This window comes from Anser brachyrhynchus, assembly GCF_964034855.1.
Source record: "Anser brachyrhynchus genome assembly, chromosome: 2".
NCBI classification, from domain to species: domain Eukaryota; kingdom Metazoa; phylum Chordata; class Aves; order Anseriformes; family Anatidae; genus Anser; species Anser brachyrhynchus.
The window spans coordinates 92,386,326-92,413,883 of NC_137695.1; the positions used below are offsets into that span (position 1 = coordinate 92,386,326).

Sequence of the window (27,558 nt, forward strand, 5' to 3'; positions counted from 1 at the left end):
AAGAGAATCAAAACTGTTTCAACAAAAGCAACCTGTAACTAAATAAGGATAAGAATATGAACTCTTAACTCAGAGAACCACTAAGTAAGCAAGCACAAATTCCCCACTGGGCAAGAAGAGCTAGCTAACACATGGATAAAACCAACTTGTTTTGCTGATGACGACTGTAAATTGTTGCTGAATACACTTATGGAAACTGGTCACTTTGTGGTGAGATGGAAAGAGAAATTAGGTATTAAAAAAAGTAATGAAACATTTGTAGAAATAAATGGCAACTATACATACACAACGGTGGTCTCAAAGTTATCCAGTAACACTCCAGAAAGAAAAACGAGTCAAACACATCGTAATGCATTTTATTTCAAAAAAAAAAAAAAAATCAGATGCTGAAAACTCAGACAAAAGTTGAAAAACACGGGAAGTAAGAATAAAGCTGAAAATGAGTTCTAGTGAGTTGTTATTTCTAAATCTTAAATACAAATGTACTTCAGAAACCATCCAATCACAATCAGAAAGTGTTGAGAAGAGCAAAGCATATCCAAAGTACAAGGAGTATTTCTCTTGAAAAACTTTGGGGGTAGGGGCAAAGGTTAGGATAAAATACTTATGAAAAGGAATAATTATCAGTACTCCCAAAACACTAGGAGGATTTGTGGAACTAATAACGCCTTAAAACTCCACTGATCAGTCACATGTTGTGCCTCACAATTCACTACAACTCATTATCGTGGGCGTAGTAACGCACCACATGGACCTTGATCCTTGGTAACTGTTCTATTCCCCTTTTTAATTATGTTACACAGAAGTACTTATTAAAAGGTTCATCTATCTTAAAAATACAGATGAAATAGCAGCTGGTCTACAAGGCACTATAAGAAGTCAGCTCCTTCAGCCACACAGTATTAGCCAGTATCCCAGTCTAGGATTCTCCACTCCAGAGATTACAGCACTGTGCTTCAATGTTTTAAAGTGTTACAGATTCAAACAATTATTTGCAGCATAGTGGAAGAACCTCAGACAAACAACACGTGAAGTAATTATCTTCTGAAGTGTCCTCTGTATTGCTTATCACAACTGTAAAGCATAATTAAGGAAGAACAATCCAGAACAGCAAGAAAGCTGCTGTTGTATGAAAGCTGCCAGCAAGCCCTGAACCAGCAATCTAGACCACAGAGAACCATGTGGAAGAAAACGGGCAGGTATTTCAATTCATCTCTCCAAGCAGGATTCTAGTATTCGGGGTTTCATCACCACCACAGATAACACGCTGGTACTGCTGATGACAAGCACTGTAGGACATGATAAATGTCTCCTATGATTAAACAGCATTGCTGCAGGCTTCAGAAGAATGGATAGGCCACACAAACATCTGGTAAATAACTTCAAACACTGGAAATTCAAGTCAAAGTTCTCTATATTTATCAAATCTGATTTTGGTTCCAAAGCAAAAGGGCTACAGGTACCCTGGAGTAGCAGGAACCTTGACTGACCTTTGAACAAATCCATCAGCTTACACAACGTCCTTCAGAACACAATTTCCCTTAAAAAAAAAAAAAAGGGCAAGAACCAAGCACAAAGGTACAAAAAATAATAATAATAAAAAAAAATGCTAGCTGCAAAGAGGAAGGTCTCTGCAAAGGAAGCCAAAGGTTTTGATGGATTTTCTATAAAAAAGAAGAGGATGAAATGAAGCTAAGTTAGAAGAATTAAGCAAGAGGAAAGTGGATGGGGAAACTACATGGTGCAACTCTCACTGTAGATATTCTGTTGTTTTCATGAACTGATGTTCCCCTAAATTTTCCGGCCTGCCTCCTCTTCTGAGGTTGACAGGATCTCAACCTTTGGCCAACGCTTGCTGGAGTTCTCCGAACTGTAAGAATCTCTTATCTCCTGAGGAACCTGCATGCTAAGCTCAGCTTTCCTAAAATCCTCACCCTTGCCTGCCTTCTTTTTCTTCAAAGAGGTTGAAGTCCACTTAAATCTCAAGCAACCCATCAACCCCTTCCCGAGTAAATTCAGGAAGAAAGAGAGCAGTGTGCTACAGACCTCCAAGCACAGCTGAGAAGGGAACCATATCACAGGAGATAAGACAAATACTGCTTAAAAGAAGAAAAAGAAAAAAAAGACAGTCACAATGAATCACTGAACAACTGATGTTCAGGAAAAAGAAAGCTTAGTAGTATTCATAGCATTTCATGTTGGCTTTGCAGCTGTGTTTTAGATTCAAGTCCCAGACTAGCAAATGACTAACACACAAGCGAGCAAAAACTTCAACCAAATCCATGGGACCTCTTGCATACTTGTAGTTAGGCACATATAGATAGTGTCTTGGAAATGGGAACTTACTACAGGCAGGAACAGAAAGTAAGTTTGGCTAAATCAGCTACATGACATAAAATAAAAAGTGACACGATACACATCCATTATTTAATTTGACTGTACAACATTCCCACTTTACAGTGGTAGAAAACAAGGGGTACAATCTCCCATTAAATTGTTATTTTAATAGAGGAGCATGCTTCAGTCTCAGAAATTTTGAAGTTATTTGAAATGCACCTTAGTAAGCTCTCCTTAAAAAAGGATTTCAAAACTCGCTGATAGTTTAATATTCATAAATGCATATGAAACAAACTTATACTTACAAATGTCTGAACTGAATTGGTAATCAAGTTGAATCACATGCTATTTAACTGGACACACTATTCACACACATTTGTATTCCCCTGTAAATTAGCACCATCAAACAACACAGGGTGTGTCGTGAAGGTAAAGATTACCACAACAGGGTTTTCTTTTATTTTAGAACAGTAGTACTAGACCCAAACATCCCTTCAATGAGCAACCGAGATAACGAGCATCCTAACAGCACAGCAGCCATCACCACCAAGTATCTGCTTGCAAAACTCAAAAGAAGCCTGTGAAGGTTAACCACAGAACTGCCATATGTAAAGATTATAGTTAAATATAGTTAAATACAAGAGCAGAAATATCAAACATCAGGCTTCATTCATGCATAGTGAAAGACATCAATTTCAACCCTCCCCCTAGTGACAACTGCTCCACCTTTTTTAAATAAGCATAAAGTTATCAAAGAGCTGTGAGCTCTCCCTCTGCATACAATGGAAGTTAAAGGAAACAGCAGCCTGAAAAACACCAAGAAGCTGCATTAACAGGAAACAGCTCAGGTAAAACCACCCATGGCAACTGTGGAAAATTGATTTTTAACAAGCAGATACCTCCTACCAAAAACCTTAAACTCTCCTTAAAAAGTATCACTAGATATTAAAATACGCTAGTACGCTTCCACAACCTTTACTGATCTTCTGTCATTCTGCTTTCATAAAACTAACTGCATCATTAGCTATTAAAAGCACTGAAAAGGGAGCTCTCATAAAACCAAAGGGAAACAGGAATTACTTTGGCAGTTGGGGTACGCTACCCGTGACATAACTCATTTTGAAAATCAATCACAAGTTCAGGATGAACAAAAGTATATGCACTCTTCAGTGTACCTTCTCATCTTCTTGCTTTAGCACAACCACATTGCCAATGCTGCACTTAGCATCCTTGACTGTTTCAGTGTTTCAGTGCCCTACCGTGTTCCAAAGACACAGGAGTACGTATGCATTCTCTTTTGCAACAAAACTAGGACACTAGCCTACCATGGAAAACATGTTCTGGTTTCAACTGTTCTTATTAATCTTGAATATGGTTAAAGGTCCATTTAATAGAAGGATGAAAAACGCAATGACCATAAAAGTGGATTGTTCACAGTCACTTGGGATTTTCAGAGAGACCCACAGCTTGCCACTCTACACTTTCTCCTTTGAAAACTGAATTTTAATTTTTCAGTTTCATGCCTTCCTATAATCATTTCTGTGGACATTGCTAATGTCAAAGTAATTATACAACTGTTCTATTATGCTTGCTCCACAATCTTTTTTTTTTAAATGCAAAAATAAAATATTTTTATTCTTCTAATATTACCCTTAGAACTTCTTTTTGCTAGCAGCAGGCAGATGACAAGGATGTAAATTATTGAAAGCAGAGTCACCTTAACACATTGCAAACTGCCAGTTTTTACATATCTAACAAATCAGTATTTCCTGAGAAAACATTACCTAAGAACATTTGAGTTTCTTAATCATAGTAATCAATTTACCTTCCCCTTAACTGTTCTCTAGATGATCTCTTATTTCCCTGGAATGCCTTCCTGTAGTTACTGTAACAAACACTAAGCTTCATTTTGTTTCCAATGGCAATGAAAATGCACTTTTTTTTTTTTGTCAGCAGTACACATTCTACAAGCGCACAAATGTAAGAACACCATTGTTGTTGTTTATTTGTGTTTTTTTGACAGACACAATAAGTACACTTTTTCTACGTATAATATCTGAAGGTTGTCATTAGTAACTTTCCCGTCCTCTACAAATGCCACAAAACATCACCTGTAGCATTTTCGACATTCCACACCAGCAGATAAGGAAAGAAATCTTCCCTTAGTTTTCACTGCAGAACAGCAGAGAAGGTGGTTGGTCAAATACATTTATTAACAAAAGAAAGATCATTACTTACACTGTACTGCATACGATGCCAGGACAACAGCAGAATTAAGGGGGCATGACAACCTGGAAAGAGGGAAAATATTTTCATTTAGGCAAACAGTATAAACACTAACAATGTCTTTGCAATCAGTTCAGTTCATAAGTTCAGTACATAAGGACTTGTTTATCTTCAAAGGGTGTCTGATTTTTTTCTTACACAGATTGATTGTCAAAGCAAAGTAAGATTGAACATTACAGGCTAGCTGGGTAACAGCTTCTTGTGCAAATAGATGTATCTAGTCCTAAAAGGACATATTCTTGCTAGATGCGTATTCTGGAAACAAAAGAAGGGATTTTTATGGGGCTCTAGACATTATTTTAATAGCTGCAGTCTGGTATATTTAAAACTAGACACAAACTCTAAAATAAGCCAAATGCCAGGCAAGCTCTGATATAACATCCAAAAGTCACTCCATAAACAACACCTACTATGAAATCCTAAAGGCAATTTAGGATTGCTGATAAGCTGGACCTTCTCTTTTGTGTGTTTTTTTTTTTTTTTTTTTTTTTTTTTTTTTTTTTTTTAAATTTACAAGCACACAGGAATCACAGCCCAAAGAACCACTGGGTATATATGTTCACACTATATAGGAAAGATACCCCGTGACCATGAGAAAGTTAGAAACAGTAATATGAACTGCCCTTTGCTACTCCCTTCCTGTTACTGCAGTAGACAGCAGGCCCCTCATGTTTACAATACTGTCTAGCACACCATGCTTTGCAGAAAGAGGGTGTCTCAAGCAGACGTTGTATGTGCAGAAACACCATCTCCTACAGCTCATTCACAACAGACTCCTAAACTGTTCTTAATAATTGAGCTATGCAAAAATTTGCAGTGTTTCCAAGCAACTGATTTTTTTAAAAGCAGTATTTCATGATGTACATTTTTATAGCAACAACAGATATCATCAGAAAAAGGTTTGTTCTATTGGTTTTGATTTTCAACAGAATTATGGAAAAGCTGAAGATTCTTATTACCTTCCTTCCACAATGTCTGTCTTCAGTTGTAAGAAGAATAAGTGCCTAGGAAATATTTTTGGGGAAAAGAAAAAGACTTAATTTTCATATTTAAAAGGTATGGTTTAAATGGTTCCAAGTATTAATTTTATTTTATTATGGGGGTAGGTTTCCTTGCAAATTATACAAACAGATTAATAAAGCTTAGCGGCATTTACAAATACGTCATCACACACCCACTCTCTTCTCACAACGGTTTTGAAAGATCTTTGACAGTCGTTACCACAACCCAAGGACCACAGTATTAATGTCATAATGAACACTGCAAAATACAAACAATTACAGAACCAGTCTCCCTTTCTCACAGGAGCAGCCAACTTGGATATAACTTCTTTAAAAAAATAAATAGATCTGCGATAGTCTATCTTGGGACTATTTTTAATGATCAAGGGAGGATGAGACATTCCTCAAGCAGCATATGCTGACAAAAGCTCTTAAACAACCCTCCAAGAGCAGTTTAGTCTTTCTCATATTAGGGTGTTTGACAAAATTACTTGATGGCAGTATTGGAGTGCTGGGAGTGAAGAATCACACAGAGCAGGCCTTTGAATAATTTTAGTTTACAACCACAGAACAGCTTACGGCTTACATGATTAACAAATACCAAAACAGGTCAATAATTCATTTCTCTGTAAGAAAACCTTTTAAAATGCTGTACTATTTATATTCTCAAGGCACTGAAATTAGCTATTAAAATTTAGACAAACAATGAAAATGTTACTAAAATGCCAGATGAGTGGGAGCCTGTGAATTCTAAATTCTAAATCGTGTACACTGAACAAAACAAGTATTTCAAGTCTTTTGACACATTAATTGAAAATTACTTATAATTCATGTACCCCATCACTCCCAAAACTCAGATTAAAAAAGAAAATGTTGAAGGTCTGCTATAAACTGAACCATTATGTATCTTTGTATGTTACAAGTAATGGGTGAACTAGAAAACAAGAACTGTTATCTGCTCTTCCTGAAAGAAAATAAACAACGCCCTCTCACACCCTTGGAATTAAATCTACCAAGTGTGTTCAGAACTGACTCAGTGCTAATACAAAAAAAAAAAATTAACAGACTTCAGGCATGCAGACAGCTTAATCATTGAACTTCCCCATTTTTTAATCATTGCATCTGGTTAATTAAGGGATCAGAAGAGGAGGAAAACAATATGCAGCAATAAAGAGTTCAAAAAGGAATCCAATGTGCAAATAAAACAACTGACATCTCTGTAACTGGCGTATACTTCTGCCTGTATTTTGGAATTGCGGGCTGCCTATAGCAGAAACCATTCATTACAATCATCACATGAAGCTGCTAATTCAAAACACATTTAATACAAAGAATTATATGAGGTTATATTACATAATATACTGTAGTTTGCCAGACACTGGAGGTGGAAGGGAAGGCTTTACACATACTTAGTTTATAGAAGCAAACATCAAACAGAAGTTACCTGGTTTGTTCTTGCTGAAGTGTGTTAGGATCAGGTATAAAAAACCTTACGCGAAAACGAAGGGTGCAGGGAAAACCTCCTAAAATATTTCAGAAGACCAAATCAATTTTCTCTTTTAAAAAAAAAAAAAAAGATATACCCAAGGTTCTTACGTCTAGATTTATAGAAAAGTTATATGAATAACCACATAAAAATCTCCTGTGTTTTTCTTGTGGTTTACTTTGAGAGAAGTCTTTCCTGATTCCCCACACCAACTATGAAAAGAAAATATTCTTAAGTATTATGATGCTTTCGTTTAAAGTACTTAGTACATGCTACTTTACATAAAAAGCACTATTTAGCTATCTTTGCTGCTTTGCTCTAATAGCTATTAGAAAAGAAAAAAGCAGCAAACGTATATGAAGAGTCCCAACCAGGATAATTCTATCTTAATAACAGAAATATAAAATGCAGAAGTTCACCCTGTTAACTTCATGTGTTTTTATTTGAATTTCTACACAATCTCCAGAATACAGCAGAAAGAAGAGAGCTTAAAAACAGCTCAAGTTTTCCAGCACAAACTGGGACACTGTCCTACTACTCCACGTCCTCTGGGCTGCTGTCTGGGCATTATCATGCTGGCTGGCCTGTCCTTAAGCTCTCCTTCCTCTTGGTAAGCATTCTGTGCTACCTAAAACTTTATAAATGAAACATACTAAAGAAATGCATGCATTTGGAAGCACTTATTTTTTTTTGTTGGTGGCGTGTTTTTTTCTTTGCATAAAATTAACTATTTATTTATTTATTATTTTTATTTTTTATTCTACTTGAGACAATAAATTAGCTACACATCCCTCAACAAAATCCCTCTTTCTTATCTTTCATGTAGGGATGAATTTACTGGCACCAAACTGACTACTGCTTTCCTAGCCATGATGTCCAACAGTGCTTAGAAGTGAGGTGTAGACACTGACACAGCACAGTTAGTGATCTGTCATGATTTAACTCAGAGAGCAGTCAGAGATGCAGAAAGTTCTGCCGAAAAGACTGGCAGAGATAAGACTTGCTCTAAAAGAAAATCTACCATCTCGATGCACTAATTAGCAGCAACTGTATTTATTCCATTCATAAGAACATAAAAAAGCTGAACTACACAGCTACAGTCGGGATATAAAAATAGATCTTACCTTTCAACTGTTTCCTAATAGGTTTGTTTGGTTCAAGCCACCGCTGTGAAATGAAAAACTATTAGATGGATTAAAAAATATTTACAAACAATTGGTGTTTATTTTTATATATACGTGTGTATGTATATATATGCACATATATATACACACACATTTATTATTTACTATACTTACAGGTGAATCTACCGACGTTTCATTTTGCTGTAAACCAAAATATTCTTTCTCTGTCACACCCAGCTGGTTATAGGTCATATCCAACAAAATCTGACCAGTGTCTTGTTTCTGAAAACAAGAAAAGTTTAGAAGTGAAACTCTGCAACACTTACACGCCGTAATATACGATTAATTTAAATAAGTTTTATTAAAAAAAACAAACTTTGCAACACTTACACACTGTAATATACAATTTAAATAATTTCTATAAGTTTTATTAAAAATTAAACTGTGACACTTATATACTGTAATATACAATTAATTTAAATATGTTTTATTAAAAAATAAACAATTTGTGAATAAAAACTCATTGGTTCAATGTTCCTCAGCAACGTAAGAACTTCAATTGATAAAAGTCTATTTTTTTTAAGAGACTTTCTTTCCAGAATACGTTAGGTACCAGAAATCTCATAATATGAATTGACAAGAACTCATGTCCTTGAGGTCGGTTCTGCGGCTGCCTTTCATGCAGACCACCTCTGCTCAGTCAGCCCTCAGGAGGAATACCCTTTCTCTGGGGCTGTACCCTGCAATCCTGGCTTACAGCCACACGGGGCTGCTGTGGGCCCTGATGTCACCACCAAAGCAGCTTTTTCTGTTTCCACATCAGCTTTCAGAAGGGCAAGTTTGTATATACCAGAATGGGGGGGGGGGGGGGGGGGGGGGGGAAACGTAGGAGAAAGCTGTATTCCAGCCGTGAGATCCCGGACTTCATTAGCCTGAATTCCCACTCGCCCTGCTACCGTTATGCCACCCCGGACACCCATCCCGCCGGGTATTCCCAGAAGAACTGGTGTAACCAGAGAATGCCACAGGACACCCGGATGCACAAGCACAGGATATTTCCCCTGAAATTAAATTAGCATACCTCCACACCACTGCAGTGTGGAATAGAGATTAACCAGCTTACGTCAAAGCACACCGCTAATCAATGCTGTTAACACAAATAAACAAATAAACCGAACGAACAAAACACAAAACCCCTGAACAAGGCTTCAGTTTTAAAGATGCTAACATGTAACACAGCTTGCCGTGCTGCAATGCATTTTCAGTGTAGTTCTTTATATACTAAGTTGCTGGACAGAACAAAATCCAGGAGTTTGTTCTATAATCTATAAAAGATTATAGATGTAAATTTTTTGAATCTTCTTTTTGAATTTTCTGAGTCTTACTCTTAAAATCAGAAATAAGCTGCACACATGCACAAAAATGACATCAGGGGAAAATTCTTCAGGCTGCGACACAAGCACTTTGTTTAAGAAACCAAAGGACTTGATGCTTATGCATTCATACAAACTTACACACCACATCTTTGTGGATGGCCCCAGTCTTATTCACTGTGTAAGAGCGTTCACTTAAGCCAAGAACACAATATTTTATTCATTTCTCTTTGTTTAGACCTTGTTTATTATACAACACTCAAGCCCTGCTCACTCAGAAGACAGATTTACCTGCTTTTTGTTGGTTTGGGCCTTTTTTCTTCTTCTTCTTTTTTCTCCCCTTTTTACACAGGGCACCAAAGCACTGTAATAGAGTGCTTTAAATATGAACATATACCATACTCTCCCCTTATCTCGTAAAAACATTGTTCCTACTTAGAAGACTGGAAAGGACCACCAAAAATTCAATCACAAGACACACTTTAGTACCTTATTTTGGAGTACTGAATATTACCTTACACTTACTACTAGAGCAGAGCTCACTAGCTCCATTGGGATCTGAATGCTCACTATTTCTACACCAGACTCCAGAAAAAAGGTAAGGTATCAGGAAAACAACTACTGGCCTCCTATGAAAAGCTGTGCGTAATTTTCTGGAGCAAAGTCCCATAAGAAGAAACCAATGTAGGCAACACTTAGCTGTTGTATGTATGAAACCACCTTTTTCCCTCCATCAGTCTCCCATCTTGCTTAACTTCTGCAGCAAACACTGCCAGTCTTGCAATAACTGCAAGTCAAACCAAGTCAGTGACTTTGTGCTGCCATCAAACGCAGCTCTGTCCTCTCTCCCTTTTCCCAAGCTATACATTCCCAACTCCCCACTTTCTAACATCCCTTGGGACATTCAAATCACAGCAGCAATCAAAACATTTTTTTTTTCTGGAATAGCATACATAGACTTAAACCCAGAGTAAAAATTGTGGCATCTCATTCCATATTCATTTCATCCATATTCATTTACCTGGGATTTTTTTTCCTTTTTTTTTTTTTCACCCTTTTGCTTACAAGCAGAACATTAAAAACTATCGAGTGGCACCACATGACACCTGCACAACTCTGACTTCACATCTCTGGAGCACACTTGTGACACTGAGCAAACTGAGAAATTGATGGTTATTCTGTGATCAAAAGCAGTCATTACTCAGGATGACACATACACTTGAAACAAAAGAGTTCGGGAATCTTGGGTTTTGTTACAAGCAGGGCAGGAGGAGACTACCGTGGGCAGACTCTACTGCTAATTTGCTCTGTAAACTCAAACACTTCTGATTCCCTTTCCTCACAACACCATTACCTCCTAGTTCCTTTCTCATTTTTAACACTTCTGGTTCGTCAACATGATTCAAATGCCTTCCTCTTCTCTATCCCCACCTGCACCACAGTGGTACACCTCTTTTCCTGTGCCACACATGAAATGCTAAGCACTCTTACTGCTTCCCTTTAAAAGCAAGTAAGCTCCCTGTTTCTCTATTCTGAATCCTAAACCCACTTGCTCAGCGTTAACAGCAGCCAGAAGTAGTTTCCTCTACCTACCTAGCATTCCCTCCTCCTCCTCCTCTCCATTTTCTTTCACAAGCAATCGTCAACACCGCTTTTCTGTAGCTCCAATCCTAGCTCTCTGGTATCAAAAGCATAAATTTTCTTCCACAGTGCCTAGATGAAGCACCCACTCCCGAAATCTAAGCCAAGTACAAGAAGTCATTTCCAATTGTTAAAACCTTTTCCAGTTGTCAAAATTCCTGCATCTGAAGGTCTTTATTTTTCCTGAACAAAACCTGTATTTACACAGCTTTAGTTTTGTTTTAAGAAACAGATGAATTATTTTTCAGCCTATATACCTAAAATAAAGTTACCTACACAGCTCATGCTGCATTATCTTCAGTCTATTTTGCACATATACAATTTTCAGAACTAGGTGTAAAGTGAGGCAGGCTAAGTATGTCACATCACTGATTCTGAATTTTGACATCCATTCCAACAGACAGTCCAAAGCCACATAGTACTCAAACACTACAAAGTCTCAAGTGCTTTAAAAGATAAAATAATCTTACTCCTCTCCTCCATGGGTAGAGGACAAAACAACATGAACACCACTCAGCTGAACCGGGTGTTAGAACCAAGTTCTTAACCCTACGAATCATTACAGCAAGTAGTTAAGACATAACGCTCTTCCCTTCCTACAAGGAGGTAAAAACTTATGCACGTTTCACACTTGAGTACTGTTACAACAACACGAGATCCTGAGATGGTTTCTTGTTTCTGCTCTGAAAGAAGTTTCCATTTACTTAATCTTTCTGACATTCACCAATCCTTATTCTGGTGTTAAAAGTTTTGCATTAACCACCTCATAACTACACGTTTTTCAGTCCATTTAAATCTGTTTTGAAACATATTTCACCTCATGCTGGACAGGTCAAAATTAATATTTAAAGATTATACCTGTTACAGTCCGCCTGTGCCACAACATGAATTCCCTAAATACAGCTGGAAATTATTAGCCTACTTCAAATCTTGTAGCTTACTAAAAATTCAAGAGAAAGAACCCCTTCATTATTTTTTAACTTTAAGTACTGCCTAGCAGCTTGTATGATCAAAGATTCGCTGTCCTAAGAACTGCATAAACATCATGTAAATGAAGACTTAGCTCTTTGGAGTGGAAGGGTAAATACGCAAATCATCCTTTTCAGCTTGTTACCTTCCACAGAGTAACCTGTACAAAGCAACACCTTCAGAGGACAGTGCAACACACCTCCCTGTCTCCTCTGCAAGAGCTTTGCCCCACTTTCTGGCAATGACAATCTCACAATTAAGCACCTCCTACGCTTTTGCAAATTCAATCTTACTACAGACACAATGCCCACTGTTCCTCAAGTGTTGTTTGAGGTCATCCTTTCTTGATTTAAGCCTTTAACACTCATCCACTACTAACAGCTTTTGGTCCCTATATGCCTAACAGCTTGAACAAAGTGCTACACTTTTTTCCAATATCCACACTGATTTTACACACTGCTAGTTTATTTGCTCTTCTGCTAACAATGCCCTTTCCTCTTGCTGGAAATTATTTACTCACCTGATGCCTTTATTCAGAGCATGCAAGATTTTGTTTAGCTAAAATAAACAGAACAGCCTGTTCTTTTCTCAGGTCCCAACTTCTGCAGAGCATCCTAGTCGTCCCTTCCCTGCCTGCCCAAGCTGAAACTTGCCTTTTCTGTCTGCTCGTGGATCTGCACATGACTTTCCATGGCGGCTGGCCCCAATGCCAAGACTAACACTGCTAATACTTCCTCGACGTTGGCTCAAAGCTCCTGCCTGATGCGCAGGAACACTCACCTTTTTCACAGCCACAACAGAAGTATTTCTGTCTACAAACTACCAGTGTTCTCCTCCTCTATCGTTTACAACTGAAAACTAAGCTTGAACAAACAAAAAAATAAAACAGCCCACATTAAATACTTCTCAGGAAAGCTATTACTTTATACCACTGATTTTTCCGACTGCATTACTCATTTTTCACGGTAACCTGTCTGCTATATCATACTCCTATTTTCTTTCTGTTTGTTTGTTGGGTTGGGTTGGTTTTTAAATAAGGCCTCAAACCTTACTTTTTTGGTTTACTGAAAAAAATTAATAGCAACATGTTAAAGAAATTACCAGTTGGTAACTCCACTGATAATGTCCTTATACAGCTTAACATTTCTCTTCTCAGCAGGAACTACTGGCACCTCCTTGAGCCAACTCCTTGCCCATCCCATAACACTGCTATATTTCCTACACTACAGCTCAGTATTTTCCTTTATAAAGGTCACACAAAATAAGTTATCTAAGCCCACAGAGCATTGACTCACTGCATTTTCTTTGTCTCAAAAATGATTTTGTTTGTTGAACACATATGATGCTTGTTGTGCCAGATCTAACTTTGGAAATATCTCCCCTGCACAAATACTTTCCTTCAGCATTTATTACGAAGTCAGGCACCCTGAAGGGATCAGACTAACAAGCTTGCAGTAGGTCAGATCACTTTCTTACTGTCCTCAAAGTCATCAAGTTTCATACTGTCTTATTGTTTTCCAGGCATAGAGTAGCCTGATCTGCTTCAACATAAAACTAAATATTTGTTGCTAGCCTGAAATTTCATACAGTAACTCTTTCCACATGCAGAGATGCAGATTACCACCAACCTCTCCTGTGTTATCAAACAATGTCCACCAGTAGGAAAACTTAGCGATGAAGATGCTACACGTCTGTATTGCTGCAGTTTAGTATGAGCAGTTTAAAATTTTAATTCACACCCACAACCAAATAGAACCTTTAAGTGAACCTCTGCTCATTATTTTAAACATATCAGTAGTAATTGTTGGTGATAATTTTAACAGTTGTGTTCCTTCTCAAAATATTAAAAAGAGGAACTTGATTGGGATGGTACAGAAAAACCACCAATCCTTACTGTTTGAATTTCAAGTCATATGACTTCTAGTTATTACAACCAAATCATTGTATTTCTAGAAGGAAACCCTACTTCTAGAAGGAAGCCAAGTAGCTTAATAGCAAAAATCACAGGCACTAAAAACATAAGCATCAACTGTGTTTCAGAAAGATAATACAATACAGAGATTATTTGAAACTATGTTTTAACCTTTCCCAAAAGTCAGTTTGCTGGAAATTGAGACGCATAGCTCCCAAGTAGTCATTCCTGGTAAATGAGTCAAAGTAGAGCAATAATGGAAAATTCCTGTATGTTTACACCAAAAGTTGCAAACAGATCTGCATTATTACTCAATATATACCTATTTATCACACCCAAACATGGTATGTGAGCACATTCTGTATGTATTAGAATGACAAATAACATTTTCCTCATGTGAAGACAGTCATAAGTTCAGAGACAAATGAATTAAACTTATCACAAAATTCAAACACATGACATTTATTTGAAGGCTTCAAGAAAATTTGAATATATTCAAATACAACATTCTGTATGAAGCGCAGTCAAGCCTTGGTCTCAAATATTTCCAAATTTTAGCTTACATGCACCTTCTATTCTTTGGGTGGACTTTGGACATGTTCCATCTAAATACTGGAACACATGATGGAGGAAAGACAAGACAGGCCATTTCAGCCTGGCAGAATTAACGTACAACTTCTATTTGGAATGCAAGCAAAGAAGCAAAATGTGTATGTCTAAGTTCAGTGTGAACTTTCTTGACAAAGATGACCTAAGAACAGTACATACCACAAGTTATATTAACTTTTTGTGATACCATCAATATAAATTTCTCATTTACCAAGTATAAGCTCCTTTAAATAAAAACAATGAACAACAAAGGCTATTGCACTACTGTGCCAAAGCCAAAATATAAAAGAAAAAAATGGTTCTCTTGAAATTAGATCTTCCTTTTCACCTGGCCAAGCTACCAACATTCTTTAGCGTAAGAGCTTAATTAGAACAAACTCAAAGAAATCAAATTAAGCAACTATCCCGAGGTTTTTCAGTAATCAAAGTCCCTCAGGTTATTTCCACAAGCAAAAACCATCTTCCTCCTTCCATTGCCCCATTTTACGACGGCTGGATTTTGTTCGCATTGTTACAGGTACAACCATTTAGAGAAGTCCCACGTAGCAGAATGATAGAGACACCTATAGCTACGATTTGGAAAGTTTTCTAAGCCCATGCAGTTTACCAACGAAGTTTGAGGAAATTCAACTGTGGGGGCTCGATAAACATCCAGTTGCTACAGAATGAAGAGAAAAAGTCAGCTCTCTATTCTCCCTGTTCTCCAGAAGGTTATATATTTGGTGGTACCATGAGTATCAAGACATTAACTTCCCTACTAGTTCAAAATTTCAAAATACATAAATTCTTATTTTCAATGTGTGAATAGGTTGACTGTTTAGACTATTAAATTTAATACAAAGGTGATAGATTCAAATTCACTTAAAATTCATTAGTCTTAGGCATTTGTTCAGTGCCAGCGAGACATTAGAAATTACAACCTCAAAATACCTATTTGCTTAAACTCAAAGCAAGTTTCTCTTGAGCTACTTCTTATCCTTGATGGTTTTTTTGATGTTTATTCCTCTCTATAATACTTCTATGACTTTGAAAGTAATCCTCTTGAGTAAGAATTCTGTGCTCAGATAACTGCTACGTGACAAAACAACGTTCAATATTTTTCAGTTTGTTGTCATTAGAATTGGAGGAGTCTTTAATTCCACTTAGACTATTGCATGAAAGAAAGCCAAGATTTCTTAGGCTTTACACTTGGATAGTCTGCTTTTCCCCATTCACTTTCCACTACTTGTGGTGGAAACATATTTACATCTACAAATACGAGGCATACTTATGTGTACGTGAATATTAGTCTAATATTAGGTCAAAGTGTAACATACATCCAAACTCAGAGCTTTCATAAATCACTATGAGGTGCCCCTAGCCCACAAACTAGCCCTGAAGATTTCCCAGCCTTTGTTTTTCACTGATACGCTGAAGTGCTTTGCTCACAGACATAAAACCAAATGGTGTTGGCTGTGAAAATAACATGCATGCAAACTTCATGAAGCTGAATCTGTCTGTTAATATAAGCAGAACTCAAATATGAGTTTTCAGCAGCTGGCTTCCAGTCCTTTTCAGAGCTGGACTTTGTGACACAATCAGAGAGCAGCAAAGCCTGCCCTGAGGCAGGCCTCAAGGTCAGGTAATCAGGAAGGGCAGGCCTGACAGATGAGCACAGCCTCCCTCGGAGCTGGTAGGGGAGCTCAGTACTGTAAGGACATTAATCTTCGTGAAACCTCGTCCTTGCACTAACACACAACACAGCGAGGTAGCCACGCTCCTCGCTTCTTTGCGAGGAAGGGTCCTGTGCTGCCCTCAGGGCAGCTCAGCGTTACAGCGGCAGGGAAGGAGGCCCTTCTGACTCCTGGATCAAGGACACAACCAGCGGGGACACCCTGCGGCTACGCTCGAGGCAGGGAGATGAATTAGCTGGGTCCAGAGGTTCATAACAGTTTTGATCTTTTGTACAGAATTCACTGCTTAGAGGATGAAATGAGAAGCACAAAGTTCAGGTGCACGGTGCTAGATTTCATCAGGCCAAGAGCTAAATCTAAAGCTCTGTAAACACTTGCTTACAGGGAAGAGTACACTACTTATCAAAAAGTTTTAATTCCTCATTTTTCAAAGGTCGTCGTACATGGGTCTGGGGGACGAGAAATTTATGCTAGATCTAGTCACAATTAACAGACAAGGCAATCTTATAGGGCATGCTGGAAATGAACAATGAAAATTTCCTATTAGTGTGCTGCTCCTTCTCTTATATTCCTACCTCCCCCCAGCATCCTGCTCCCCACTGTTAGCTACCTCCTATTACATTTATATATATATATACACACATACATACATATATAAATGTGCATGTACACCTACATATACATTTTATATATTAATCTACGTGTATATAACACATATATACCAATATATATGCTTATCTATATAAAAGATATACTAAAATATTGGACTAATTCTGCGTGTTTTGGAATGCAAACAATTAAAATGAAAATAATTTGTTTGGCTAGCATATTAATTTTTATTCAATAAACATCCAGACAAAATTCAGAAATAAAATCAGTCTGCAAAGTGAATTATAACAACACTTTCGAAAATAAGTTCTCAAATGAGTCTTTGAGACTCCTGTAGCAATGCATGCCATACTTTAAAGAAATCCAGCAATAGAATGTCCTTATAAGAACTCCCTTATTTCTCAAACTGGGTAAAATGGACAAAGTAAGCATCATGCACAAGTTCACACTACACTTTAGTTTATTCAGTTTTCCTGTATGGTCAAATAATTCCACCAAAAACTGATTGAAGAGTTAAGGTATTTCTTTTGTTTTCATCTAAAAATGAAATAACACCTTTAATCAGTAATAAGGGTTATAAAACTAAATATTTACTGAATAATGTCCTATCTGTATAACTGCATTCTATTAGCAGTTTTCACAGTACAGATATTCCTGAAAAATTCTGTAGCACAAACTTGTCTCAGAGGTTGGACTTGACGATCTTTGTTAAGTCCCTTCCAACTGAACTACTCTACATTAAGTTATATAAGCCTGTCCAAAATTTCCAACATCCTCCATCCCCTTTCCCGCTCTGCTCCCCTAAAAGGTAAACCGATAAAAAAAAACACACTGAAGCGCCACAGACTGACCTGTCCTACTAAACCATGCTGTCTTCGCTACTTGCATCATCTCTGTATTTCAGAAAACATGTACTGACCTCACTACATTAATTTACATGGCCTCCTTTTAGCATTACTAGTCCTTTGATGACAGAAAAGAAGTAGTACATCCAAATTAGGGATTCCCCTTTAGATACAAATTACTTATTCATAGCCAATCACGATCATTTTATCTGCTTCTCAGTGATTCCTACACCATGTAGAAGACCATTTTCCAGATAGAATCTGCTTGATGTGATTTTATGACTCTTCAGTCAGTTGACTTCAGAGAAAATTAAAACATCGCTTCATAAATCTATTTCATAATCAGTAACTCTGCAATTTAAGTGACAAAGATATGCCTTCAACATCTTATGGAAATCCCATACCTCAGGGTCCCACAATTCATCATCTTTCAAACAAATACTTATGGATTTAAAAAATATATAGTTTTCCAAACTTACATTGACTTTGAAGCTTTGTATTGAGCCATCCAAAAAGTGAACGTTACAGGTTATCTCTGATCGGGTTTTCTCTTTTGGTAGTTCCGATGCTCGTATGTTATTTATCCTCCCACCTAAGGCTCGTAAACGGGAGTTCATAACTATTGCTGAATAACCTATAAAACAAAAAATACATTTAATAACAGTTCTTATAATTCACTAACATTTCACCAATATTTTTCTAAGAAACCCACAACAACATGAAGGCCTCATTACACCCCAAATACTTAGATTAACAGAGGCTTCTTATACAAAAAGATAAAAATAAATACAAAATTAGCAGTTTGTAAACCATAACACACATAACTATAGAGGGGCTTCCATGCTTCAAATCTAACAAGCTTAACCGAATCACAGGTAACCACTGCAAAGTATACTTAGGTTAGGCATGGACTGTTGCCTTAATTTGAATTAATAAGAAAAAACCCTCACCTACTATAAAACAGATAAGGCAATGTTAAGAAAATTTTCTACCATCTGTACCTAGTAAATTCATCCCCCCTGTATAATTTCCTACATATTTCTATATTTACCACATAAGTTTTACTACAAGAAAACAATTCTTTCTATTCTAAATTCTAACTCTTGATTTAATGCAGATCACATTCTGTCAAATAGCATTTTGTTACAGGAACGCACACACAGACCATATGTACGGCAGCCAGAATTAACGATAAAAATATGTCACTATTTTACAGCCTACCATGCATAAATTCATGAAGCCAGAAATCTACAACCAAGAAGAACAACCCACAAAAATTGTATTTTTTTTTTCTTGGAAAAATCTTCCAGAACACTAACTCTGAAAACCATACTTTTCATAAATGTAAAAAGAAAAAAAAAAAAAAGGAAAAGAAAAGAAAAGAAAAGAAAAAACAAACATTCACCAAAATAAACAGTGAATTAAATAGAGTCAAGCCTGTAAACATTTCAAGCCTCTCTCCACTAGATCAGTTTACCAATTAACATCACAACATATAAAGCCAGTTGGCAAGCGAAGCTGAGGATAGTTTTCCAGGTTAATTACCATACCAATTACCGAATCATACCTCACTTATTAGAGGCTAGCTACAAAAAGACTTGCATAATGTGTTTCCTAGACAGCTGGCCAAGCTAGACAGGACCAATGTCAGGACTATTTTGGAATCTCCCCTTGTTTGTCCGTCTGCCTGTAAAACATTGACTGACTTTTCTTTAAAACAGCTAAAAAAAATGAACTTGTCAGAATAAAATTACTTAAAATTCTGAAACACCATATCTACTCACACATCCCTGTGAAAAGTACATGTGAAAGGCATGAAATTTTAGAGGCATGAAATTTTACCAAAGGCATCAAAACAATGCAACGATCCATCTTCGTGTAACAACGTGTAATCTGTACTTAGAAGCAGCTCAAACAAATCCTTCTCAGAAAAAAAAACACTGAAAATTCACAAGTCAGACATTCAACTAGTACGCATATTTTTGGGGGTCAGCCAATTCATAGTTTGCTATTGTTTATTTCCTAAAATCTAAACTGTATGTAAATTGCCAAGACTGATTTATTTAGCCAGCACACTGCATTTCTTCCTGGCAGTTCGACAATATTTTCCTCTCACTCTTTCCCAGACATGATTTCTTTTGGTTTGTTTCTTTTTCTTTAAAGAGGGAAAAAAGGAGGAGGTGATCTTTAGGTGAATTCTGAACAGTGTTTCCATATAAAACACTATACACTCCTATTGCTTTGAAATTGTTCTTGATATATCAGTGTACTATGATTCAATGCAGATTGTATTTTTTTTAACCCAGAAAATAGCCAGTCTTATTCAAGAATGGTTGTTGCTGAAGAAAACACGCAGTTACCTAATTATCAAAGGCATACAAAAAGGTGAGGATATATTAAGACTGCATATAAAATCTTCATTTTAATATTCTTTAAGTTTCTAGCAACTACATTTTCAGCTACTTATTCATTATTGTGTTCCTCTTTTACCAAAAAGCCAGGTGACTGCACAAATTATACTGTACTCTCTCCTCCCCTTTCCACACTCATAGGTCAAAAACATTTCACTTGCAGAAAGAGACACAGAATCAGAGAATCGTTCAAGTTGGAAAAGACCTCCAAGATCACCTGGTCCAACCATCCCCCTACCACCAATGTCACCCACTAACCCATGTCCCTAAGCACCACATCCAACCTTTCCTTGAACACCCCCAGGGACGGTGACTCCACCACCTCCCTGGGCAACCCGTTCCAATGCCTGACTGCTCTTTCTAACAAATGTCTCCTAACTTCCAACCTGAAACTACACCTACCTGCTAGCCCACTGATGGGTAAGAGGAGAAAATGTTGGTTTCTTGTGGGCCAGCCCCTGGATGAAGAGCAGCTTTCTGTGAGCCAGGTGCAGAGCGGACAGCAGCCCCACTGGCTTTTTTTTTTTTTTTCGCTACCCAGGGAAGAAAAAAACCTAATCTACCTGAATAAAGAAATAAATAATTTTATTTAGCTGCCTGTGCACAGCAACACACAAAATTATAGGGCACTTCCTATCAAGGTGCCTCTGCAGAAAGCCTAGCAAGTCACCTGGATAGCCTAGCCCATACATCAGGTAGATTTGTTAGGCTAGGCTTCCTTTTCAGACTGTGGCCTCCTATGCCTCTTCTAAATTAACCCCCATACATCTTCTCTCCATGTGTTTTAACCTTTACACAAAATTAACTTCCCCAACTTACACTGCAACATACTCCCTAAATCCAAGCCCACTTTTCTGTCGATTACTGTCTCCTACACACAAGAGATGACAGGAATTCCACCTTAAAGCTGTCTGCAACAAGAATAAAATGCCATTTTGAAGGTTTTCACAAATTTTTAATTAAATGGAATTTTTAGCGTGACCGAAGAGAACGTCCAATACACATTCTTACAGCTTCCACGTCTCTCCTCTAACGAGTCAGACCTGCTCTTTTCTGTGCCACAAACCTGTTAATCTGTCTCCAAGCATCCATGGAAGGTAGCCAGGAGCTAACAGTAACACTTCCTCACATACTACTATTTGTTGTCAAATCAGAGAGGTGCTCGCTTTAAGACTGAACTTACAGTTGTTTTTCATGCTAGTTCTTAACAGTCTCCCACCTTTATGATTGAGAGCTTCATGGAAGATTTGTTTCCTATCTTTAGGTTATATGCCGGATACCCCAAGTGAAAAAGCAACTTGGAAATTCAGCACAAGCAATTTAGAGTTTCTAGCGCGACCCGCTTTGAATCGAGTTCACAAATGAAAACCTGGGATTTTTCTTTACTTATTTTTAATACTTTCATGCAAAGTGAAGTCAGTAACGCAGGCGGAGCCCCCAGTCTGCGTCTCCAGCCGGGGCCGTCCTTGGCAGAAGCAGCCAAGCACAGAGACCGCGCCAAGAGCGGGATAAGTGGCAGGGTGTTTGGACACCGCAGCCATCAGTCTAGCTGGAGCTCAGACAGCCTAAGCAAGCCCCAGAGAAGTGCCAGCAGCTGGGCACTCAGGGCGCAGAAAGCTGGCCTTTACTTGCCAGCTACGTGTCCTTCAACGTCATTCGGCACAGGAGCTAAAAATTCCCCAGGGAGCTGTTTGACAGGGACCGCGCCGCAGGCACCAGCCTAAGTCATCGTGCGTGCCGGAGCTTACTGCGCCACTGTAAGTCATTAATGACACAACTTCGTCTGAGCCCGTGCTAAAGAAAAACCGGAGAGAGATGAGCGTGAGTTACCAGCACCTGCTCTGCTACTCTGCTTTCATCCAGGATCTGTTTGAAAAGTTGTATTTAAAAAGAATAAAAAAATAGACCTAGATTCTGAAAGGCCTGGCTTATCAACCCCAGTGTAATATAAAGCGGTACCTGGAAACATAAAGCAGCAATTGCAGCTGCTTTGGGACAGGCAAAGGGTCCCCGGGATCACAGGCCCAGAGAGCGAGTGACCCCACACCTTATTTTCACATTAAGGTATTAAACAAACACATGAAATTCTATCCCCTAATCAAATCGGGCAAACAGGAATGACAAACATAGCTACAGAAAGAGGTTAATGTGCTCCAAGAGCGTTAAACACATTTCTGAACAAGTCTAGTTATGCATGCCTTCCCCAGGAACTAAGCAGCAGTCGAGCAGAACAAAAAAATATGTTTTCCTTCTCTGCTGTATCAAAGACTGGCTCTTTAACAGACCTTTTCCATGCCAGCTTTTCGTATCATTACAACTCACTTAGAAACTGTTGGTAAAGAAACTTACAACCCAATTTTCAGCGCAACCACCATTAACGGGTTTGTCGCCAAGGAAATAAATCAAGAATAGCTTTCCTGCCCATATACTGCAGGACATTCTACATAGACTCACACCACGCATAGCTACGAATGGTTCAAAAGTAACAAATACTCACTTCCACCACTGCATTAGGTAAATGGCGATATTTCTACTCCTGCAAGTGTGCACTCTTTTTTTCTAGAAGGAGACTGCTGTACCCTAAGTATCCTTTATATCCATGTTGGTCTCCTGAAAATGTTGGTATTACAGGTGCGAACGTCATTTAGGAAGGGCTTGCACTGCTCACCCACTTGCATTATCCCAGCTGACAGCAAAGGGAAAAACAGTAGTACTACACACATATTTTAACGGTTAAGTCTTGTATGCCCTTTCAGTAAGAGTAACACTTTGTGGCTACCTATTACTTTATTTAAAAGATGTGAAATCAAGTGAATGGGATTACAAACGTGTGTAACACCTTCAAGGTGTCTCTGCATCGATTTGTAGCTCTAGGACAACCAATACAAATGCTTTTCAGCATGCATCAGCTTTCCCTAGTTGCTGGTTAAAATGATTTCCCAAGAAATTCTCAGAAAAACACAACCCTGGAAACCTGAAGTATTTGTCATCTACATTCTGACTCCTCCTCCCTTGTAGTTCAGCACTATTTACACACCTTGGAGCCGTATCTGCCATCAATGCATCTTAATGTGGGTTGGTTATCCAGCCAGCTTTTCTGAATAGAAGACTGAAGTTTAACTCGACACCTATGAAAACAAGCTTCTGTTTTCACCTTCTGCAGAGAAAACTCTCCTCCTTTTCTACACTGCCAATATGAAACCCGATGTCTCACCATCAACATAAAATTCAACTCTAATGTTTCACAGGAAAATCCCATGAGGTGTTTAACTGCAACACAGTGTTTGCAAATTTCCTTACAAATCAAGGGGCATTGCTAAAGTCACAACCAAAGTAAAAGATAAACTTCACTTTGAGCAATGTGTGCAGGTTAGCACTCGCTCCTCATCTGTAGTTATTTCCCACAAACTGTGCCTGACATATTGATCATACAATACACAGAAAGTCATCTTGGAAATCTGAAGTATCAGATGGTAAAATTTTGCATCCCTTAAAAAAAAAATCAAACTATAAATACAGAACAAATATATAATACAAAAGGTTTAGATGAAGAAGCATTACAGCTTATGGTGTGAAAATACCTCCAAATTGAGATACGAAGCATAGGCCACCTGTTCCTGCAGCATCTTTTTACTTAGAACAAGAATAAAGGTTAATACCTACATCTCCAAAGCAGTAGCTGCAAGTTTTCAAACCATCATTCCTCAGACATGCAGTAACATCACTATAATAGAAGCCTTTCACCTCCAAATTGAATTTAAAATTAACATAAAAGATTAAAAGATTCATCTTTCTTCTATTTACTTGTAGTGGGTAACATCTGTGATGCATTCCAACACAGCAAAATTATCTACCTGTCACAAATAGCAAACAGTTATAGCAGAGCATCCTAAGAAAGCTTCCAAAAATTGCAGGATCAAGATTTCAGTCATTCTGTTAAGTTTTACCAAAAAACAGATTTTACAGGCAGAGATTATTTACAGAAAATGCATCCATTAAGAAAAAAAAAGGAAAACGCAAATAAGCAATGTTTAAGTTACACCTTCAACTCAATATATCAGAGTTCATTCACAAATAAGCCTTCAGGGAAGACTGTATATATGATTGTATCTTTATTTGCTTATTTAGAATACACTTAAAAGCATTTAGTTTCAATATAGACAGTTATAAGGGAAAAAAAGCCTTGATTTTAAAACAAAAAACAAACCACAACTAATTTTGAATATTCTTTCCTATGGCAACTCCTCAAAACTGGAACTTAACTTCATTTTATACGCTCATAAGTAGACGAACTGGATTGCTCCTATGTCTAGAAATCAGGTACTTACCAGCAGTCATTGCCTCTAAGAAGAGGATTTATACTTACAGATGAATAAATTTTAAAAATCCCTGCACCACTTCAAGAGGTTCAGTGCTTAATTAGTGCTTAATTAGTGCATAAAATTGAGATTTATAAAGTGCTTTGCAGATCTTCCCCACACATCATTTAAGCTTTCCACTATAACGTATCTCAGGTAAACTCGTATTGCAGAGTCTTCAAAGAGTCCAGTTAATTTGAAGTCCAGAATCAGCACAACTGTACACGAATGTCAAAGATGAACCAGAGGAGGTGGGTGGGAGAGGAAAGAGTCATGAGTTTCAATTCCAGCGTTGCGCTCTATCTTGACTGACATGTCCCTAAGACCCCACTAAGCCAAAAACCATCCTGAAGGTAATACAAGCACTGTGAGAAGCTGCAAATACCTGGCGCAGATAAGGCACACAGCACACTAAGCCAGGCTGTCTGAACTCACGCCCCTGGACTGGGTCTGGAAGGACAGCAGAGAGGGACTTGAAGACACTCAGGGCTCTCAAAATACTGTGTAGCTGTAACAAAAAGGGCTCTGCTCTCTTCAGACTGATTATATATTAATATTGGATAAGTTACAGAAAGCACAGCTGCACTTACCGTGACAGAAGAACAACACTTAATAAGTGAATTACCCTTAAAAAAGGAATATTCATATCAAGTATAGACCAAGATCGGTTTTAGAGACAAAGACTCTACTTAAACTTTTCTGAGAACCTTCTTCCTCTTCTCTTCCCAAAAGATTTGCATTACTTGTCACCTACAGACTCTTGCCTGCAAAGCCTTAAAACACACGGATAGCTTCAGGTGTACCAACAGTCCTTGCTGTTAAGAGGACACAAACTAGCTAGAAATAAAGCAGGACAGGTTGCTATTATAGATTAATAGACATTATTTGGGCAAAAAAGATACAACTCCAGAACATGAGCTTTAATATTATTTGCCACAATGTAGGGTCTGGAAATAATGCATGCTACAGCAAAGTACAGAGCAAGTGCCTAGAAGAGGGAAAAGGTATTTGTAGGAAGAGTTAGGTGACTTGTATCGATACGAAGGCTGTAGAGCTCAACACGTCCACTTAGTCAAAGAGGAGGCTGCGAGGTGGTTGAAAACTTGTTGGAAAGTCTTTACATGGGGGAGCAGGGGGAAGAATTACCACAGCCTCTGCAACGTGTTCAACAGCAAGACTACTTATCTGAAAGCTTCGTCTTGAAATCAGATAACCTGAAGGTAACTAAATTCTAGAAGAGCTTACTGGTGGAAAACCAATACTGACCATCGATTTCGGTACTCAGGTTCTTAAGCGTCATTTAATTCAACTTTTGAGGCAAACACTTTTTACAAAGGATCAAACCAGGTTGTATGAGTGACCCTTCAAACTTCAGGTCTGTGAATCTGGTCATACCAACCTCACCAACGCCACTTTACGTCCGTGGAAATAAACCACGCAGCTAAGTCACTGCCGGACCCAGTGTGTCATCTTACACAGCGCGGAGCATTACAGTCAGACCTGAGATACCGGATTAGCAGTAGTCCGCCGATACCATCTACTATATGCAGAATGAGTCAGAGAACAAAAACAAACAGGAGGAAAAAGCAATTGAAGTAATTGCAGAGACCTTCTCCCTACACTACCTCAAGTACTATAAAATACGGGTGAGAACGGCAAACATTTGTAACGCTCTCAAATTTCCAGTAGTTTTTATTGCTCATGTACAAGATCTATACAGTATCCGCCTTGTTTCTTTATAAAAACTCACCTTTAAAATAACCCCTTAAAACAGCGTGTTCGCCGCAGTAATGGCTGTTGCTCCATTTCCTGCACCACGGGAACTGGAGAATTCAGGAACTCTATAGCTTCCTCTATGGTCTGCTTCAGCTTGGAACACAACCACAGCTCAAAAGAAAAGTGGTTCACAGACAAAGGCAAGATCTATCACGCATTTATTTCCTAAATAATGCCTTTTTTGGCTACAAACCATACTGAACGAAGTCAATTAGAAACTGCAGATCGAAAGTCAAAGTTTACTTTCCTTAGCTCAGTGTTGTCTTACGTTAACACTGAAGACTAGAAGAAGAAAAAAGCTGAGTCTAAACAGAAGTTGAGCACTGCAGTGCCCAACTATCAGCACTTCTCATAAATAGTTCAGATTGGACTAAATTATACGAAGGCAAATTTTTGTTAAAACTGTAACGTCAAATACAAACCTGTACCCACACCTACACTATTCAGGTAACCAAATAATGCCCTTAGCTTATAATAAATAATGCATGTCCTCAGATCTTCAAAACCAAAGTAGTAAGCACTCGTCCTTGAACTTTACAAAGAAAAGCTACTAAAATATTCTGAAAACTCAGGTATCAAGTTAATTAAAACAACAAAAGAAAATTTAAACAGTCCTCATATTACGTTAGTGGGCAATAAACTATATTTCATGAAAGTACAGTATGACAAATGAAAATCACCACGTCAATTTTATTGCCAGCTACAGTCGTAGGAAACAATTAACTCCACATGTTTACTATGTAAGACATGCTGTTTTGTGACAGAGGACAAGAGTTCAAAGTTATTACCCATCAGTTACAAAACTGCTGATCTACATTCAAACATTGTGTTTCCTTTGATAGTAGGTCTGCAGCACGATGGTTAACAACTAATAGATAACATATATATACATATACGTATATGTTATGTGTCATATATATACGACCTACAAGCCATATGTATATATGTATAGATGGCTTGTAGGTCATACCTCTTACTAAGTTGATTCCTACAGGTATGTTAAATAAATAAATAAAAAATACAGCTTTCCAAAATTGGAATTTCCTCTCATCTCAACTGCATGTCCAAAATATTTTTTCTATACATTAATCAGTCCATTAAAGGACTTCTTTCTACAATTGTTCCCTCTGAAAAACACGTTACATTTT

The 27,558-nt window shown here is 37.8% G+C and overlaps 1 protein-coding gene across 6 annotated transcripts in view; it reads right to left on the bottom strand.

Annotated features, from left to right (window-relative positions):
• The window catches only part of PTPN3 (protein tyrosine phosphatase non-receptor type 3), a 167,352-nt gene that overhangs the window by 80,049 nt on the left and 59,745 nt on the right, over nucleotides 1-27,558 (bottom strand). For 3 of the 6 annotated variants that reach the window (XM_080583037.1, XM_080583039.1, XM_080583040.1), the window contains 6 exons: nucleotides 18,345-18,499; nucleotides 8,409-8,516; nucleotides 8,235-8,292; nucleotides 7,069-7,147; nucleotides 5,583-5,627; nucleotides 4,576-4,628 (listed from right to left, as the gene is read on the bottom strand). In XM_080583037.1, coding sequence (XP_080439163.1) covers nucleotides 4,576-4,628; nucleotides 5,583-5,627; nucleotides 7,069-7,147; nucleotides 8,235-8,292; nucleotides 8,409-8,516; nucleotides 18,345-18,499 — 498 coding nt within the window. The remainder of the gene's footprint in view (nucleotides 1-4,575; nucleotides 4,629-5,582; nucleotides 5,628-7,068; nucleotides 7,148-8,234; nucleotides 8,293-8,408; nucleotides 8,517-18,344; nucleotides 18,500-27,558) is intronic. The other 3 variants (XM_080583038.1, XM_080583041.1, XM_080583042.1) reach the window with 1 other exon arrangement.